Consider the following 17,045-nt stretch of genomic DNA (forward strand, 5'->3'; position numbering starts at 1 on the left):
TTTTTATAGTTTTCCCTTTATGTGGCCATTAAACCCTAACTCTGTACCAAATTTCAGCTCTGAGTTTATGGGAATTACTAGTTCTATTTTGATGATCATGATTGAATGAGTGAGTGTCATAAAATGCGAACTTTGCTTTCGCTTAACTTCGGAACTTAATGACCTACAGACTTGAAATTTTGGATTTTAAGTATGTGATTATAGCTTACTGGATGACGAAAATTTCTGCGTTCTGGTCTTATCCAGAGGTTCTCAAATAGGGGCCTGAAAATGCGGCGAAATGGTTCCAGTAAAGGATGGTACGGCAGTGTTTTCTTCGCGTTCGACTTGGCGGGGGCACTACCGTGTCCCCAGATAAACAAATGCTATAAATCGAGTAAAGTGAAATTCTTTTGAGGGATTATTTTTTCGGTGAAGTGTTTCGAAATTGTACTTTACACTTTTTTCTTAAGTGCAAATCTGTATTGAGTAAATTACTTGGGTTACCGAGCTTCGCTTTAAAACTCAGAAACTCACATTACCCAGAGTTGAGGTTAGTAAGAAGTAGGTATACCCGTTTTCGAGATCCCGGAAATAAATAAAGAAATAATTATATTTATTAAAAATGGTTGTTTAAAGTTATTAGATTACTCACAGTAAATCATTGCGAAAAAAAACTTTGCAAAAATTTGTGCAAGGAACGTCGCTATTAAAGGTACCTGTGTGATGGAAACTTGTATTAGAAACTGAAAATTACATTCGTTCCTCTTACCATAAAAAAAAACTGATTTTGTCACCTTAACTGTGTTATCGCTGAAATGAAACGATTGAAAGTTTTAGCCAAAAGCTATGATTTTGGCCAGTTACTTGTGGTATAGTAGTTGACAAAATCATGATTCTGTCATAAATACACCAAATTTTATTTGCGTTACTGAAGGGCGTGAGCTGCGTGGGCGTGTCTACGCCCCGCCCAAGAAAGATCCGCCCTCTGCCTACTACCTTTCCTGTCTCTGTAAATACTTATACATTTTCTGGACAGTCATTGATAAAATGTTTTTATTTTATGTTATTTCAAAAACTGTTCAATTTTTATTTTTTCACTGTTGTAGTTTTAATTAAACTTCGTATTAAGCTACAACAAGCATCTACCACCGGTTTGGAAAAACCTCTTTTGAGTGGAACCCGACAAGAAACTCAACGAGGAATACATACATACATATATATTGAAGTACCTAGTTTGAAACAAATTCGGCGACCGCATAAGGTGAACGACGCAGTGTAATTGCCGCTTAATGTTTATCAGTTTTCTTGTAACATAAGCCAAATACGAGGGCTGATTGAAAAGTACCCGGTTATGGAAAGAAAACACATTTTGTTTGTATGTATGCATTTATTTTTCTACGTAGTCAGGTTTTAACTCTATACATTTGTTCCACCTATACTCAAGCTTCATTTAACCATCCAAAAAGTATGATTTTGGAAAGTCATTAAAATAGGCCTCTGGGGCGGCAATGACTTCGTCATTTGATCCAAATCGCTTACCACCGAGCCATTTTTTTAGATTGGGAAACAAAAAGAAATCGCATGGGGCCAAATCTGGAGAATACGGGGGGTGAAGCAATAGTTCGTAGCGTAACTGTGCTAATTTAGCCGTCACAACTATGGACGAATGATGAATGATGAGTGAATGATGGGCGTGATCAAACAGTACTTTTTTCTTTTTTAAATGGGGTCGTTTGTCCTTCAACACGGCGTCAAATTCAGCCAATAAATTGGCATAGTACTGCCCTGTTATTGTTTTCCCCTTTTCTAAATAGTCAATATGTATAATACCCTGCGAATCCCAAAAAACAGTCGCCATGACCTTTCCAGCCGATGGGGCGGTTTTTGCTTTCTTTGGAGCAGGTTCACCCGGTAAAATCCACTGCTTCGACTGCTCTTTCGTTTGCGGGGTGTAGTGGTGAACCCACGTTTCGTCCACGGTCACGAAACGTCGCAGAAACTCCTTCGAGTTACGTTTGAACACGACCAAACACTGCTCCGAAGTAGTCAGTCGTTTCCGTTCCTCCGTGAGTAAACGCGGCACCCCCTTCGCCGATACTTTCTTCATACCCAATTTTTCTTCTAATATGTGTTGTACCCTCTCGATTGAAATGTTTACAGCTTCAACAATTTCTCAAAGTTTAATTCGGCGGTCGGCTAAAACAATATTTTCAATTTTCTTAACCATATCGCCTGTAGTCACCTCAATTGGCCGGCCTGGGCGATCCTCATCAAAGACGGTTGTTCTCCCCCGCTTAAACTCGTCATACATACCAATATCTGACGGTTGTCAGAAGGAGCACATTCATGGTAAACCGCTTGCATTCTTACTTTTATTTCATCACATGTTTTTCCTTCCAAAAACAAGAATCTAATTACAGATCGATACTGTTCTTTCTCCATTTTAACAATTTTAAGTTCACGCTTTCACTAAATCGCTGTAAAATGAGAAAAAAAACAAAAGAATACCATTTTTTAAAAATTTTCCCACCTTTGAAAAATGGCTTAAAAAGATGGTATACCTATTTTCGGCCAGTGATATTAATATATTTAGAAAACGGGTACTTATTAAACAGCCCTCGTATATGGTCTACCACCCTAAAGTTGATAATCGTTTGTCACAAAACAATAATGCCAATAGACGTGTCTGTCAACTTAAAAGTTCGACTTTAGCGACATATTCATTTTATAGGAACTTGTTTAAAAATTTACAGACCACTTATTTGGCTGATGGTATCATGGTACCTATATTTATAGTACAAGCTTTGCTTAGATTTTTAATACAAAAAAAAAACCGGGCAAGAGGTAGCCCTTGGACTTGCACATTGAGCGTTTCGTACTGAAAATCGCAAATCAGCAAAAATAGTTGGTCACGATATATACGATTCAAATCGGTATTTTTCGTTTTGCTAAATACACGTGGACACTATACCGAAAAAATAAAACAATTGACATAAAAAAATATCCACCTACCTGTTTATAAAAGGAAGATACGAATGAACAATGTGAACATTCCATTTCTTTCTGGAAAATTAAATTTAGTATGGACTTCCTCCGGTCGTCGTGGCATACATACGTATGTCGTAAGATAAGACTTAGAGAGCCGGGATCCGACCCTGACATGATCAATGTGGGCATAACAAGTGGGATTCGGGCAGAGAATGAAACTATTTTGAAGAACTAACAAAAGTCCACTAATTGTGGTCAAGATAAAACCAAAACAATACGAACTCATTTACTGAAATCTTAGAAATGCAACTATCATAACGATTTACAATAGCTTAAGGAAAAGCCTAGTTAATAATAAAGAAACGCGTAACAGTTCCTGAGACTGTCGACTCGGGCCAGACTTCTTTTACAAACTGGCAATTGACGATCGCTTTTCCCGCGTCTAGATCTCAGGCTCCGTCAAGCGCGCCACGCATGGTAACACTGGCGTTTCGTTAGTGCTATAATGCCAATCCTTAATAAACCACACATGGTAATGACCATACAAGGACCATACTCATAATTCTACATGTAAGACGCCATAGTCCATGCCAGATCTCTCTATTTGACAACTCCTGAATTTTCCATATCTTAATATTATTATGAAAATATAAATGTACAGACAGTGTTTAGTTAAGAGAAAACTTAAATCGGTTGAAAATTGGATTTATAGTGATTTTTTGAAAAATCTATATACCTGTCTCTTTTTCAAACGCTTTTCTCTATGCAGCAAGTATGGCGCTACTGGCGTGTGACGTCACATGCCAGTATGTCTTTCTCTGTCTAATCTTGAATTTCAAACCATTATAACTTTGTTATTTGTAAAGGTAGCTTAATAATTGTTTCTCTATTCGTTAACAGGCAGTGTTTACTTTTAATTTATAAAACATATACAAAATAGTCAAATACCGTATTCACAATTAAAAAAAACCATATCTTCATGTTTTATTAAGATATTTTTCACTGCTCTAATCGTAAACTTCGTATTTATGCTGGATCTAGGCGACATAAAATGACTTTATGCTCTAGTGCATAATAAAAATCTTCACCTAGAACCAAGGAAATCAACACAGCACAACTGTCAACAGCCACAAACAAAAAAGTTTCTATATATTTTTTTTAATAATTTTTATTTTATAATAAACAAAAATCAATCAAATCAATCAATAAAACCAAAAAATTATAATTCAATTTATGAAAAAAAAAATATTATTTTATTTTTATGAAATTATAATTATGTAGCAATGCATGAAAAATAAAAGTTACCTAGTCAGTGAACAATTGTTTTCACTGTTGCTGTTTATTTTCCCAATCGAAGTGAAAAGCGGTCTAAAACTCGAGCATTAAACCCATTTTCCCCTCGTACCGGCTTCATATAATGAACGAAACAATTTTTGAAATCGGTCCTGTAGTTTTTGAGTTTATTTGTAACAAACATACAAAATTACAAATCTTTCCTTTTTATTAGTATAGATTAATATAGTTTGATAACGGTTGTCAAACTATACTAATCATACAATAAGAACGCCTATTGTCTATTCATAATTTTGTCTTTTTAACGATGTTATCTTATTGTACTGATTATTTGTGTATGTAAAAGTAACTCATTTAGAAAGTATATCTATATATTTAATACCCTTTCACTCTTTAAATCACTGAACTAATTTTGACGAAATTTGGTACGAAGATAGTTGAGGAAGCTGGGGAGGACATAAGAATAGTTTTCAGTTCAGTTTCCGCGTTCATAGAATCCTTTACAGACGGGGTTGCTGGCAACAGATTAGTTTGAATTGCTGCAGCTCCATACTCTAACGCAAACAGCGTTTATGTAAATACTAGAAGTAAAAACTAGTTGTAGATTAGAGGGTAGTTTAAGCAGCGAAATGTAGTTTTTCATTTAAAATGTTCACTTCCAGATTTTTCGAAAGCGACTTAAAGATAGATTATTGTGAAAGATTGAAATCATTTTAACTTAAAACACGTCTTTTATCTTGAAAGAATTGTGAGGAGTATGATTATGTTGAGCGAAATGTCATTTAACGGCTGAAAGCGAGTGATGAACATCGTTGGTCGGGGCCGCAACCCGCGGGGCAGATAAACTCGTTACAGCAGGAAACGCCAGGCACGGGTGGCAGCAGCGGCGAACAAGCCAGCCGCTAGTATCTTTGTAATCTCGTTGTGATTCCCATTCCCGTCGACTGCGACTCCCTCCCTAAATTACCTTTTGTACTTGATCAACAATCTAATTTGCTACCATCTAACTAAAAATGTTCTTCGTATATTTCTTTATTCCTCATCAAACATGTAGATGATACTTAGAAATATTCTAAATACTTAGGTGTCAATTGTGTTTAAAAGCACGTCACGCCTCGCCGTCTCGCTAAAAGCTTCTTATTGACGTAGCGTTCAATTGTGCACGGCTATATTCTTGTATTTGTAATTGATTGCTTTGTCACGTAATTTGTTTGCCAACGCCACTCCGAGCTAAAACGGACGATTCTCTCGGGAGTAGCGGCTTGCTCCTCCTGTCGTCATCGTCGTTGTAAATTATTAATTAATAGGTGTTTACCTTCAAAAAGTTGCTGCGTTGTAGCTCAGATTATCCATTAGTTACCTTTTTTTTACCGCCTGCCCGAAGGGGGGTTATTTCGATTGAAATATTTTACATAGTATAAAATTTTGATAGTGTTACATGTGTGGAATGCCCCCTACAATAGTACATTGTGCATTAAGGGGCGTAAGAAGGGGATTACTAACGAGAGTCTATTAAGCCCGATGCCGGAGGCGGAGGACTTTTAATGACCAGAGTTTGTAATCCCCTTACGGCCCGTGATACGTACACACAATGATTGTCATCACATTGCCAGGAAAAAAAATGCAAAAAAAACAATTATTTTGTGTCCAAACACTTCACAGTTCAGCTAAAGAGACGATAAGAAAACAACTGAATAAAATATCGCTACCCGCCAATACAGGGGGCTACTACAAAAATCGAAAATCTAAGTTCGTATCGTACCGTCCCTCTCTCTCTCGTATTTAAATAATATTAGCGTCAGGAAAACGATATGCGATAGCCCCCCCCGATTGTCACTTTTTTCAAGTCGCCTACCATAGATAATACTAAGAACCGAGATTAGTTTAGAATACGGTATTTGACTATTTTGTATATGTTTTATAAATTAAAACTACACAATGCCTGTTATCGAATAGAAAATCAATTTTTAAGCTACCCTTACAAATATCAAAGTTATAAATGTTTGAAATTCAAGATTAGACAGAGAAAGACATACTGACATGTGACGTCACACGCCAGTACCGCCATACTTGCTGCATAGAGAAAAGCGTTTGAGAAAGAGACAGTTATATAGATTTTTCAAAAAATCCAGTGATTTTTCCAAAGCCAGAGCCGGGCCGAGGCGCTAGTTGATCTGTAAAATAATTAATCTCACAATTTTAACGAATGGAGCATTATTATACCTACTACCACAGCGTGCGTTGCAGTGTTATGGAAAATCTTGTTGCTTGATAGGTTGGATTCTTATAAAGGTTAATAGGTAATAAAATTCCTAACGCGATAAATGCTTACATAATATAAAATAGGCGCGCGTCGTTCACGCGGGCGACCCGAGGCAATGCGAGGCAACCGCTGAATAGGCCACTCCGGAACGACGCGGGAATCTACGTGTACCTAGTGGAAAACGTAATCGCGGAGGACTACATTTTCTTTTTCAAATCTTTTTTTCTTGTTAATCCGTGTTTTTTTTTTTTTTGTGCACATGTCTTAGTCCATTACTATATTTTTAATTAATTATATTATAATTAACAACAGCTTGACTGCATGGCTAATCTACAGGGTTCTAATGGCATGGACGTGGTGTCCGTCACTAATAACCTTGTAATTGGTATCGGAGCTCACTGCAGCCGGATTACTGAACGTCTAATTGAATGCGAGACGCCGGCTTGCTTCCAATGCTAACGTACGGAACGACGGATGCGACTTAATTCTGTTGCGGTCAAGTTGAACCGTTTTGCGCCGTGTGCACGTGCCGAACCCGCGCTCAGCGCTGGCACACTGTTCAATTACACCGCTCTGCTCTGATGAATTAAATTGGCGAGGAAGTGAGAGGTACTACCGGAATGAGCTAGAAGATCAAATGTAACTCCAGGGCAAGTGAGACTTAAGATTTACCCGCCGCCGAGTTACGACGTTAGATAATCATCCCGTGCCAATTAGCTAATGAAAAATAGAATAGGCTTGGATACTTTACATCACTGTAATTAAAATTACGATGATGGTAGGCATCTGTTTTAGTAATCTTAATTTTCCTTGAGGATAGGGATCGATTGACTATAATTTACAACATTTCTTGTCCTTGTGTAAATAAGCTTAAAACTAGATAGTATTTGAAAGTTTTGTAAGTAAACTGTTTAGTGTCCCAACTGCGCTGGGCAAAAAGACCACCCTTCTTGACTTCCACAACTCTATGTCAGGCAGAATCTAAGAACATTACAAAAAAATAAAAAAAGATTTTATAGTACCTAATAGTAACGTAGAGTTAACAAAGTGAAAATGAAATTATGCTATAAAACATATCGCCACTACTTAGGAAAAATCTCGTAAGTATCTAAAACAATACGTCAACAAAATTGACTTGAAGTAATGTTCATAAAGTCACTCAGTTGTCATGAACCAATAATACTTCATTTCGCTCAGCGCATCTCTAGTGGAAAAAGCTCGGCGGAGCGAGCACAAGAAATTAAGCGTTTCTGTTGGTTCGTTGTTTGTTTCCTCGCGACGCATCCTCACACAGCTCTGGTGGAAACACAGCTTTACCCTTTTCCAGGCCCCGCGCATTTACGCTACTAAAACGCGATTACTTCTTAGCGGATGCGGAGGTGAAAGTGGATGTAGAAAAAATAGTAGTTTATGCTTTATTCAACTTAAAAAGCTCTAAAATATCTTAAAAAAAACTGCCAAATCTCACTTGTTTTCGGCGTCATCGTGCATGTGACTTAAATAAACAATTACTTTGTACAAAATCACTTAAAAAAATTGCCGTTTAATCAAATATATACAGGGATATATCCTATTGTTAGGCAATCGGGTAAAAAAGGCTCAAGGGCACATCACATCCATTTTTTAGCTTAATTTCCCATAAATTCCCGAGCGAATTCGGGACGCTTCGGCGTAAATTGTATCTTATGCATTTTTTCATTGGATTGATATTTTTCAATTCGGAATATCTTTTGAATAGAAAGTCCGATTTGAATAATTCCAAAAGTAATCTACAGGTATTGTGACAGTCTAAATATGAAATGATTATTTGAATAAAGATTAATACAAAGGTATGGATAACATGGTCTAATTTTGGTTGGCATATCTATCAACTTTTAAAACATAGTGTGATAACTACAATAGTTGAGAATATGGTATATAGCGAAGTTTTTTGTAGATATTGCGTTTCAATATTGTAGAACATTTTTTGTTCCATCATCAATACTTTCTGCAGCGCATGCGATGAAAAACACTTTTATGGCCATTTTTTTACACCTTTGGTGACATTTTAGAAGTTTTCATACGGATCCCTAATTAGTTCTACTAATAAATATAGCTTATATATTTTAGGGATAACGTAGCATTCTAATGGTGAAAGAATTTTTGAAATCGGTCCAGAGTTTTTTGAGTTTGATTCGTTACAAACATACAAAAATACAAATCTTTCCTCTTTATGAAATTAGTGTAGATGTAGATAATCTCTTTTTGGACAATTCTACTGATTAGTGTAAACCTACAAGGCGGCGGTGTCGTCAGACGTCAAAGTCATTACCCAATCACCCAACTGATAAATTGCTATACCAGGCGCGGCTCACGCCGCGATTTTGTTCTTCGCTGTCTGGGGCCCCTAGCGGTACGCCAAAAAAAAGCTGCAAATGGTTTTAAAAGCATGACAATCGGAACGATTGATCTTTAGGCCATTTCTTTGACCCGTAGCACGAAAATAACCGGCCAAGAGCGTGTCAAAATAGGGTTCCGTAGCCATTACGAAAAAAATAAGTAATATTTTTCCAAGGATTTCGTATTTCATACGGAGAATATCCAAGTTTAGGTATATTTTATGGCTGCTATTTCTTTTTTTTTTTTATTCGACTGGATGGCAAACGAGCAAGTGGGTCTCCTGATAATTAGAGATCACCACCGCCCATAAACATCTGCAACACCAGGGGTATTGCAGACGCGTTGCCAACTTAGAGGTCTAAGATGGGATACCTCACGTGCCAGTAATTTCACCGGCTGTCTTACTCTCCACGCCGAAACACAACAGTGCAAGAAGCACTACTGCTTTACGGCAGGATTAGCGAGCAAGATATTTAAGAGTAAAACTACTAATAATTCTCAAGCAAACTTAGCCCTTATAGTTTTCTTTGAAAGTTTGATATACTTACTACTATCCTGAATTTTTTCAAATTTTTCCACTTTTTAGATGGGGGTGGGGTACGCTCGATTTTAATGAAAATTTGCACTTTAAAGTTGAATATATCGCAAACAAATCACTCAATCGATTTAGCAACCCCCTAATGGTTTTAAAAGACCTATCCAACGATACCCCACACTAAAGGGTTGGATAAGAAAAAAAAATCACCCCCACTTCACGTCTATGGGAGGTACCCTAAAAAAATTTTTCTTAATTTTTCATTGTAGGTACCATTTTGTCGGCATAGTTTACTTATATATACGTGCAAAATTACAGCTTTCTAGCATTGATAGTCCCTGAGCAAAGCCGCGGACGGACAGACAGACAGACATGGCGAAACTATAAGGGTTCCGTTTTTGCCATTTTGGCTCCGGAACCCTAAAAAGGAGACAAGTTATGACGTCATCTCTTTTTGTATGGGATCTTTTTTTTGTTCTGATACCTATTGTGAAATCTAATGAAAGGGCTTACTAAGCCAATTCTTAAATATAACACATTATTATATTTCAGTTACTCGTTTTAAATATAATAATTTTTAATTAAAATAAAAACTAACTAAGTTTGGGCTCCTCCAGATATGATACCTCTGAATCATTATTTCAAAGTCAAAGTCAAAATATCTTTATTCAATTTAGGCTATAACAAGCACTTATGAATGTCAAAAAAAAACTACCACCGGTTCGGAAAAACCTCTGTTGAGAAGAATCCGACAAGAAACTCAACGAGGTATATTTTTTTTAGACAGATTTACAATATTATTAAATGAAATGTACATACATCACAAGTATTTTTAAAATTTACAGAATGTATGTTTTACAGAAATAACAGAAATAATAACTACTATTACTCATTCTGTGGTTATATTTACTATGCTTATGGTTATCCATTTGTCTATACCTTGTGTTATTCTCAATGAGAACATCGATACTCTGAGGTCAAATGATTAAATACACAGGTAAATAATTAAATACACTATTATGTTAATGAGTTGCAATGTTTTCCCATCCAATTAGTAAGTGTGGAATATGTAGGATACAAAATAAACCTTAGTAAATTGAATGCGGTTTGTGTAACACCATGTGCTACGAACAGCAGCAAAGTTTTGTTATAACATTTTTAAGTGAGTGTGTTAATTAGTCCGAGCGGCGAGATGCCACAGATACAGATGAAGTAAAGACGCTTTTAAGAGCATAACTTCTGTCTGTGTTTTGTTTATAACCGCTGTATTAAAGATAATTAGTTGAAAAGTTTTAGAACCTTTATTTTGACATTCAAAATATTGTTTTATAATATTTTTAAAGAATTTTGTGTCCGTGTCTTAAGATATTTGAAATCTAGAGATGTGTTTTAAACATACGAGTGGTTGAAAATTAATTAAATTATCGATGAGGTCATTTTTTGTCTTTGATTTGTCGAGATGGCCAACATAACGCGTCTAATCCGTCTATCAGCAGCCCAACAACTAGCAGACTGCTAGCAAGCGTTTATGAATCATACTTCTTGACAACCGTCTAACAAGCTTAATCAGTCTGCTAAGTAACAGACTGATCAAACCTCAATTAAGGATTTTTTTATGAATAAGGCTGTTAGTCTACGTGATTTTAGTTCTATGCTTTTTCCACATAGAAGGTGGCGTCATTCTATTTATTCAAGTTTGTGTATGGACTATTTCGCCGATGCGATTTTGTTATCTGTGTCCGGTTGGAAAAAAATACTTACCGCAATACTGAGTCAACCTACTGTCATTCTGCAATACAATGTCAACTGTTAAAATTATTTTCTAAGGGTTTAGATTGTATTGCAGAATTAATTAGGGTTGACGTTGACACACTATTGCATAACAGCGAATCATAAACGATTAATGACTATTTTTTTGTCGCAATCGAAGTAAAAAATAGGGGTTCCCCTTATTTCGCATAACATTTATTGTCCTAATATGAATATAGAATATTACTGCAATTTATCCCGTCAGAGTGCAGCACTAACACGTACCATATGTTTATGGTTTATGTTTTTTGAGTACCTTAAATGTCCGTAGGATGCCGAATATCATATTATTTCAATGATTTTTTTAGAAATATAGCTCTATCGCTACTATCGATGTAAATATCATTTATTTTGTTACTCTAACTATAACTTAAACTGTTATATAAGGAATACGCATAATTTTATCAAGCGAGTGAATACGGTATTTGACAACTCCTGATTTTGCCATATCTTAATATTATTATGAAAATATAGATATACAGATAGTGTTTAGCGAGGAGAAAATTTAAATCGGTTGAAAATTGGATTTATAGTGATTTTTTGAAAAATCTATATACCTGTCTCTTTCTCAAACGCTTTTCTCTATGCAGCAAGTATGGCGGTACTGGCGTGTGACGTCACATGCCAGTATGTCTTTCTTTGTCTAATCTTGAATTTCAAACCTTTATAACTTTGTTATTTGTAAAGGTAGCTTAAAAATTGTTTTTCTATTCGATAACAGGCATTGTGTAGTTTTAATTTATAAAACATATACAAAATAGTCAAATACCGTATTAGCTTGTTCAGGGCTAAACCAATTCGGTTAGGTTAGATTCAGAAGGCTAAGGCGGGAGCGATGCGTAGCGTTGCTCCCGCCTTAGCCTTCGATGTTAGTTTTTTTATAATAGTCCAATAATAGTACATTGTGCATTAAGGTGCGAAAGAAGGGGATTACTAACGAAAGTCTATTAGAAACCCGACGCCGGAGGCAGAGATCTTTTATTGACCCGAGTTTTAAATCCCCTTACGCCCCGTGATACACTCAATGATTTTCATCACAATGCTAGGAAAAAAATGCAAAAAATTCAACTATTTTGTGTCCAAAGACTTCACAGCTCAGCAAAAGGAAGACTGTAAGAAAACAAGTTCATAAAATATGGCTACCCGCCAATACAGGGGGCTACTACAAATTTTGAAAATCGAAGTTCGTATCGTACCGTCCCTCTCACTCTTGTACTAAGTAGTATTAGCGTCACGTAAACCGATATGAACTTCGATTTTCTTCGAGTCGTCTACCATAGATAATAAGAAAGAACCGTGTTTAGTTTAGAATTCGAACATTATCGAATTCTTACGGCCAGATTATCCCAACACTAGATGAAAACCCGGCTTCGCTCGGGTAAAATGTTAGACTCATAATAACATGTTTGAAAAACATTTTTTGCCAGTGTAAAGACTGTCGTACCAACTTATCGAAAAATCTGACGTATATTCCCAGCCTTAATATTATCACAAACGTACTTTCACAGCTAACGTACGTATCGGTATTTCTCTAGTAGATATTTCTCCTAAATCTTACTTGCCCAAATAACTATGATGTCTTTGTCTCATAATCAAAGAAATTAGACCTAAAGGGCCCCATATACGGAACGATTCGTCTGTACGATCGATCTGATGAAAATCGACGAATCGTACCGTGTGCCTTAAAAGGTCACAATGGAGCACGAAATGCAAACCTGTGACACCTGTGACACGTGATGACGTAACACTAACGCCACTTTGATGTGATGACTTTGACATCTTTACTTCGCAACGCCATTATATACTTAGTAATTTATTCAAGTTTATATTGAAAATACTCGATAATCTGAATTTTCCGCCTACAAGTTGTCGACTCGGATTGACTAATTTTTTACGCTCTTCAATTTGATGTGCATTTCGTTCGAGTCTACCGTACCCCTTGACGAAATGATTAATATAGATGCTAAAAAATATTAAGTAAAGTTATTGCAAAAACAATTTGATATAAATTTAAAATATAAAATTAACGACATAACATGACGCGTGGCAAATTTTTATGGTGTAAAATTACGTTATATAAAAATTTTAAAAAAACGTTGGCTGACTTTTAACCTCTTTAGTCCGCAATGACGTACCTACTAACTTATTTATACTTAAGTCAACTCCCTTGGTGAGAAAAACCATACGTAAAACATAATTCCCGCGGGAACAATTGAGGCCATTTTCCTTTAGTTTACAGGCATGGAATAACATCATTGACGAGCAAGTGTGATGAAATAGATATTTTCACATCGTAGGTCACTTCTCAGATCTAATTCAATTGAATAAATAAAACAATAATCATTTTAATTTTAGTAATAATTTTTCACTTACTGTAACACTTTATATTTCATAAAAATAATCATTTTATGTATATATTTTGTATTTTATGTTTTGTACTTATGCAGAGTAATGTTATGTTAATTAACCCTTTACCAGGCCCCGAAGAACCAGCGTGTCTTAATACGTACTTTATATGCTGTTGCAACCGTATCGAACGCCTTGTAAAAAATGTATTTATGAAAGTCGGAGATCTTCCTTTAAACCAGAAATAAATATGTGGGTTACGGTTATCCCATCGCCTGTCTAAGTAATGAACTGTCATACTAGATTTTGTCTTATTATATTCTTGTTCAGGCCAAGGGATATATTCCACCCACATCTTATATCGGTTATAATAGTCAAGGTTTAACTCCAAATCTCCTACGAAACATTATATCAATCACTGAAAACATTATTTTATGATCTTCATTCATGACACGCTTCTGTGTGGGAACTATTCTTCCCATGGCCCGATTACATTTTGGGTCTCTTTGGTACATGAATTCGTTCTTGGTTGAACACAAAAACTGTTTTATTACTTACGTGAGTTTTTATGACATGACAAGACAATTTACCGGGCCATGGGAAAAATAGGTCCCACACAGTTAAACTCTAATAAAGCCATGGGATAATGTCAACCCACATCCTAATTCTGGTCATACACAATAATGCATGAATATTTAGCAATGTTTACGATTACATTAGCTTTCAACACTCAAAATCTACAAAATATCAAAAAATTGTTCGACCTATGTATTTCTGTTTCATAGAAATTATGGAAAGTGTTCGAATTTCTCCGTAGTTTACTGAAATTAGCGTTCAAGTGAATTTAAACGGCTGCCAAAAAGATATATTACGCAATTTAGAAGCGTGTTGTGAATTGTGATATTTTGTAGGTGGTTTGGAGTTAGAACCTGACTACGGTTACCGATATAAGATGTGGGTGGAATATATCCCTTGGCCTGGTAAAGGGTTAAATTTATGCCAACTAACCGTTATGACAATCCACATTATGCGCATTTACATTATGCGCATTTACATTATGCAGTTATTACAGTGATGCGAATTAATGTTATGCGAATTAATAATTATGCGAAAGAACGTTATGCCAATTTAAATGAGGACAATTAAGGTTAAAGATACATTTATTTCTCATAAGAATTAACATTCACTTAACATGAGAAATACATCACAGAAAAGTAGATTACATGCAAATAATTCCATAAGGATAAGTATGCACATTGTAGGTAGATGTGGGTAGCCATTAAGCGTAATTTGAAGGTAGATTTCGATTCGGCCGCTCGGTCGGTAACTCTGTAAGCACGCGTCTAGCGAGTGTAGATAGTTTGTTAACATTACTAGTGCGCAGAAACAGAGATCGAGCGCATCTGGATGTGACATTGACATGATGATTTCAGCGTATACCTAAATGTTTTTTTTTTATATATTAAGTTTTATTATTTATTTTATTTTTACATTTAGGTTTTATGCTTATAATATTGTTGTTGCATAGTCTGTCACTACCTGGTACGATATGTTGTCTTTGGTCGCTATTTTGTTGCTGTAGTCGGCCTCGATTGGCTTGAGTTTTTTGACGGTTCCTGAATGATTTTTGGTGTACCTTTTACGTATTTAATGATGAGATTTATTTCACCAGCTTGAGTACGGCGGTTTAATTCATCAGCTTATTTTTTAAGATGAATTTGCTGCTGCGGTGTTTGATCTGAGTAAATTTTCACTCCAGCTTCTCTGTCCACCTTGTTTTTGTTGCGCAATATTGTATTTGCCATCTCCGATTTCATGCACACTAATAAGGCGGGTTTTTGTCGGGTTATATTTTCCTAAGCGAAACGTCCTTTCTGGCTCAGGGCAGTCAGTCAAGATCTTTTGTAGAATTTTTGTTATTTCTGTTTTATCATTGTTATTCCTCTCATTTATGTCCAAGGATGTCGATTCTGGAACCTCAGTAATGATGATTTATGCAAATTAATATAGACCCGTTAAATATAGCTTTCACCTCGAGACTAAAACTCAATATAAACCCTCGGAAAAATAGACACTCGCTAAAGCTCGGGTGGCTTACTTTAGTAACTTGATAAAAAATATACTATTTCCTCTTTTAAGTATATATTTTCGTTGTTTCAGCAATTATTTCGTTCCCAACAAGCGGCAGCGGCTGGGGGGCAAGCGGCCGCAGCTCAACTGCAGCTTCTCCAGCAACAGCAACAACAACAATTTCAACTGCAACAACAACTAGCGGCACAACAAGCCTTCACGCAAGCACCATACGTTATCAACGCTGGACAAGAAGGAGCTCCCTATATGAGCGCGTTGATAGCGGGTGTTCCACCGTACTATGGCGTAGCCGCCCCATGGGGCGTGTACCCTGGCTTAGTCGCCCAACCAGCCCAACAACAAGGCCAACAGCCCCGCCGACCTCTAACACCCCAACAAGGGGAGCAGCAAGTGAACGGTCAAGGGCAATACGTAATACCTTACTATGATCCTGGATCTTTAGTCATGGGCGGTCGAAACGGGACACCACTAAGACTTGTATCGCCTGGAGGTGTGCTTGCGCCGCGACAGTACCAACCAGCACCCACCCATCCGGCAGCATCGGCCGCACCACCCACCGGAGCGCAACCGCAACCTCAACAACAGCAACCTGGTACACATAATTTTTCTCATTCTTTAATCGAATATCATATTTACTGGTACGGTGAGAAAAGTGCGTCCCACTAATCTAGAACAACAGTGTTAACACTGCAAAAATCACACGATTGCCGAAAAGGTCTACGTCTTTGCTGAAAGTAAAACGCGAATATTTTGAAGAATCGAAAGTTGGCAAAAACCTACGAACATATTATAAGTCAGGAATTGTAACTGCGCTATAAGCATGCATACTGTGTCCTAAGCGTGTCCTGCGCTAATGTGTGCAGTGCATGCGAGTCATTTAATTTTGACTGACATTTATTTTTCAAGTTTAGTGAGCTTACGTCAAATTTTCGCATTTTTGATTGTGAACAACTCTAAATTATCATGCCAACGTGTTATGAAGTGGTGCAGGAACGATGCAAAATTAAAATGTCCAGGGATCACTTTCCACTAGTAAGTAGTGGTAAAATTAGATTTATATTCAAAAATGTTCAAATACATTATCAGTAGATGTAGTAGATGGTCAGTATTATGCAAAATCAAGTCTGTGGTCTATGGCTCACATAATGTAAATGACAGTTTCCTCACCCCTCTTCATACTTTCTTCTTTCCTGTATCGCCCAAACAATAGGTACAAACAGTCTTTATATTTTTCACAATTTTTGGTGTGAATAATATAAGATACAATAGTTTAATGTCAACTGCTCATCACCTTTTACGAAAGATTGCTTTTTCCGATGCAGAGACGTTCATTATTCAAGAGTCCTGGTGCTTCACCAC

At 36.5% G+C, this 17,045-nt stretch overlaps 1 protein-coding gene across 2 annotated transcripts in view; it reads left to right on the plus strand.

Annotated features, from left to right (window-relative positions):
* The window catches only part of pum (pumilio), a 136,134-nt gene that overhangs the window by 64,323 nt on the left and 54,766 nt on the right, over nt 1-17,045 (plus strand). For both annotated transcript variants that reach the window (XM_074091547.1, XM_074091555.1), the window contains exon 2: nt 15,756-16,278. In XM_074091547.1, the coding sequence (XP_073947648.1) occupies nt 15,756-16,278 (523 nt within the window). The remainder of the gene's footprint in view (nt 1-15,755; nt 16,279-17,045) is intronic.

This window comes from Choristoneura fumiferana, chromosome Z (genome assembly GCF_025370935.1).
Source record: "Choristoneura fumiferana chromosome Z, NRCan_CFum_1, whole genome shotgun sequence".
NCBI lineage: Eukaryota > Metazoa > Arthropoda > Insecta > Lepidoptera > Tortricidae > Choristoneura > Choristoneura fumiferana.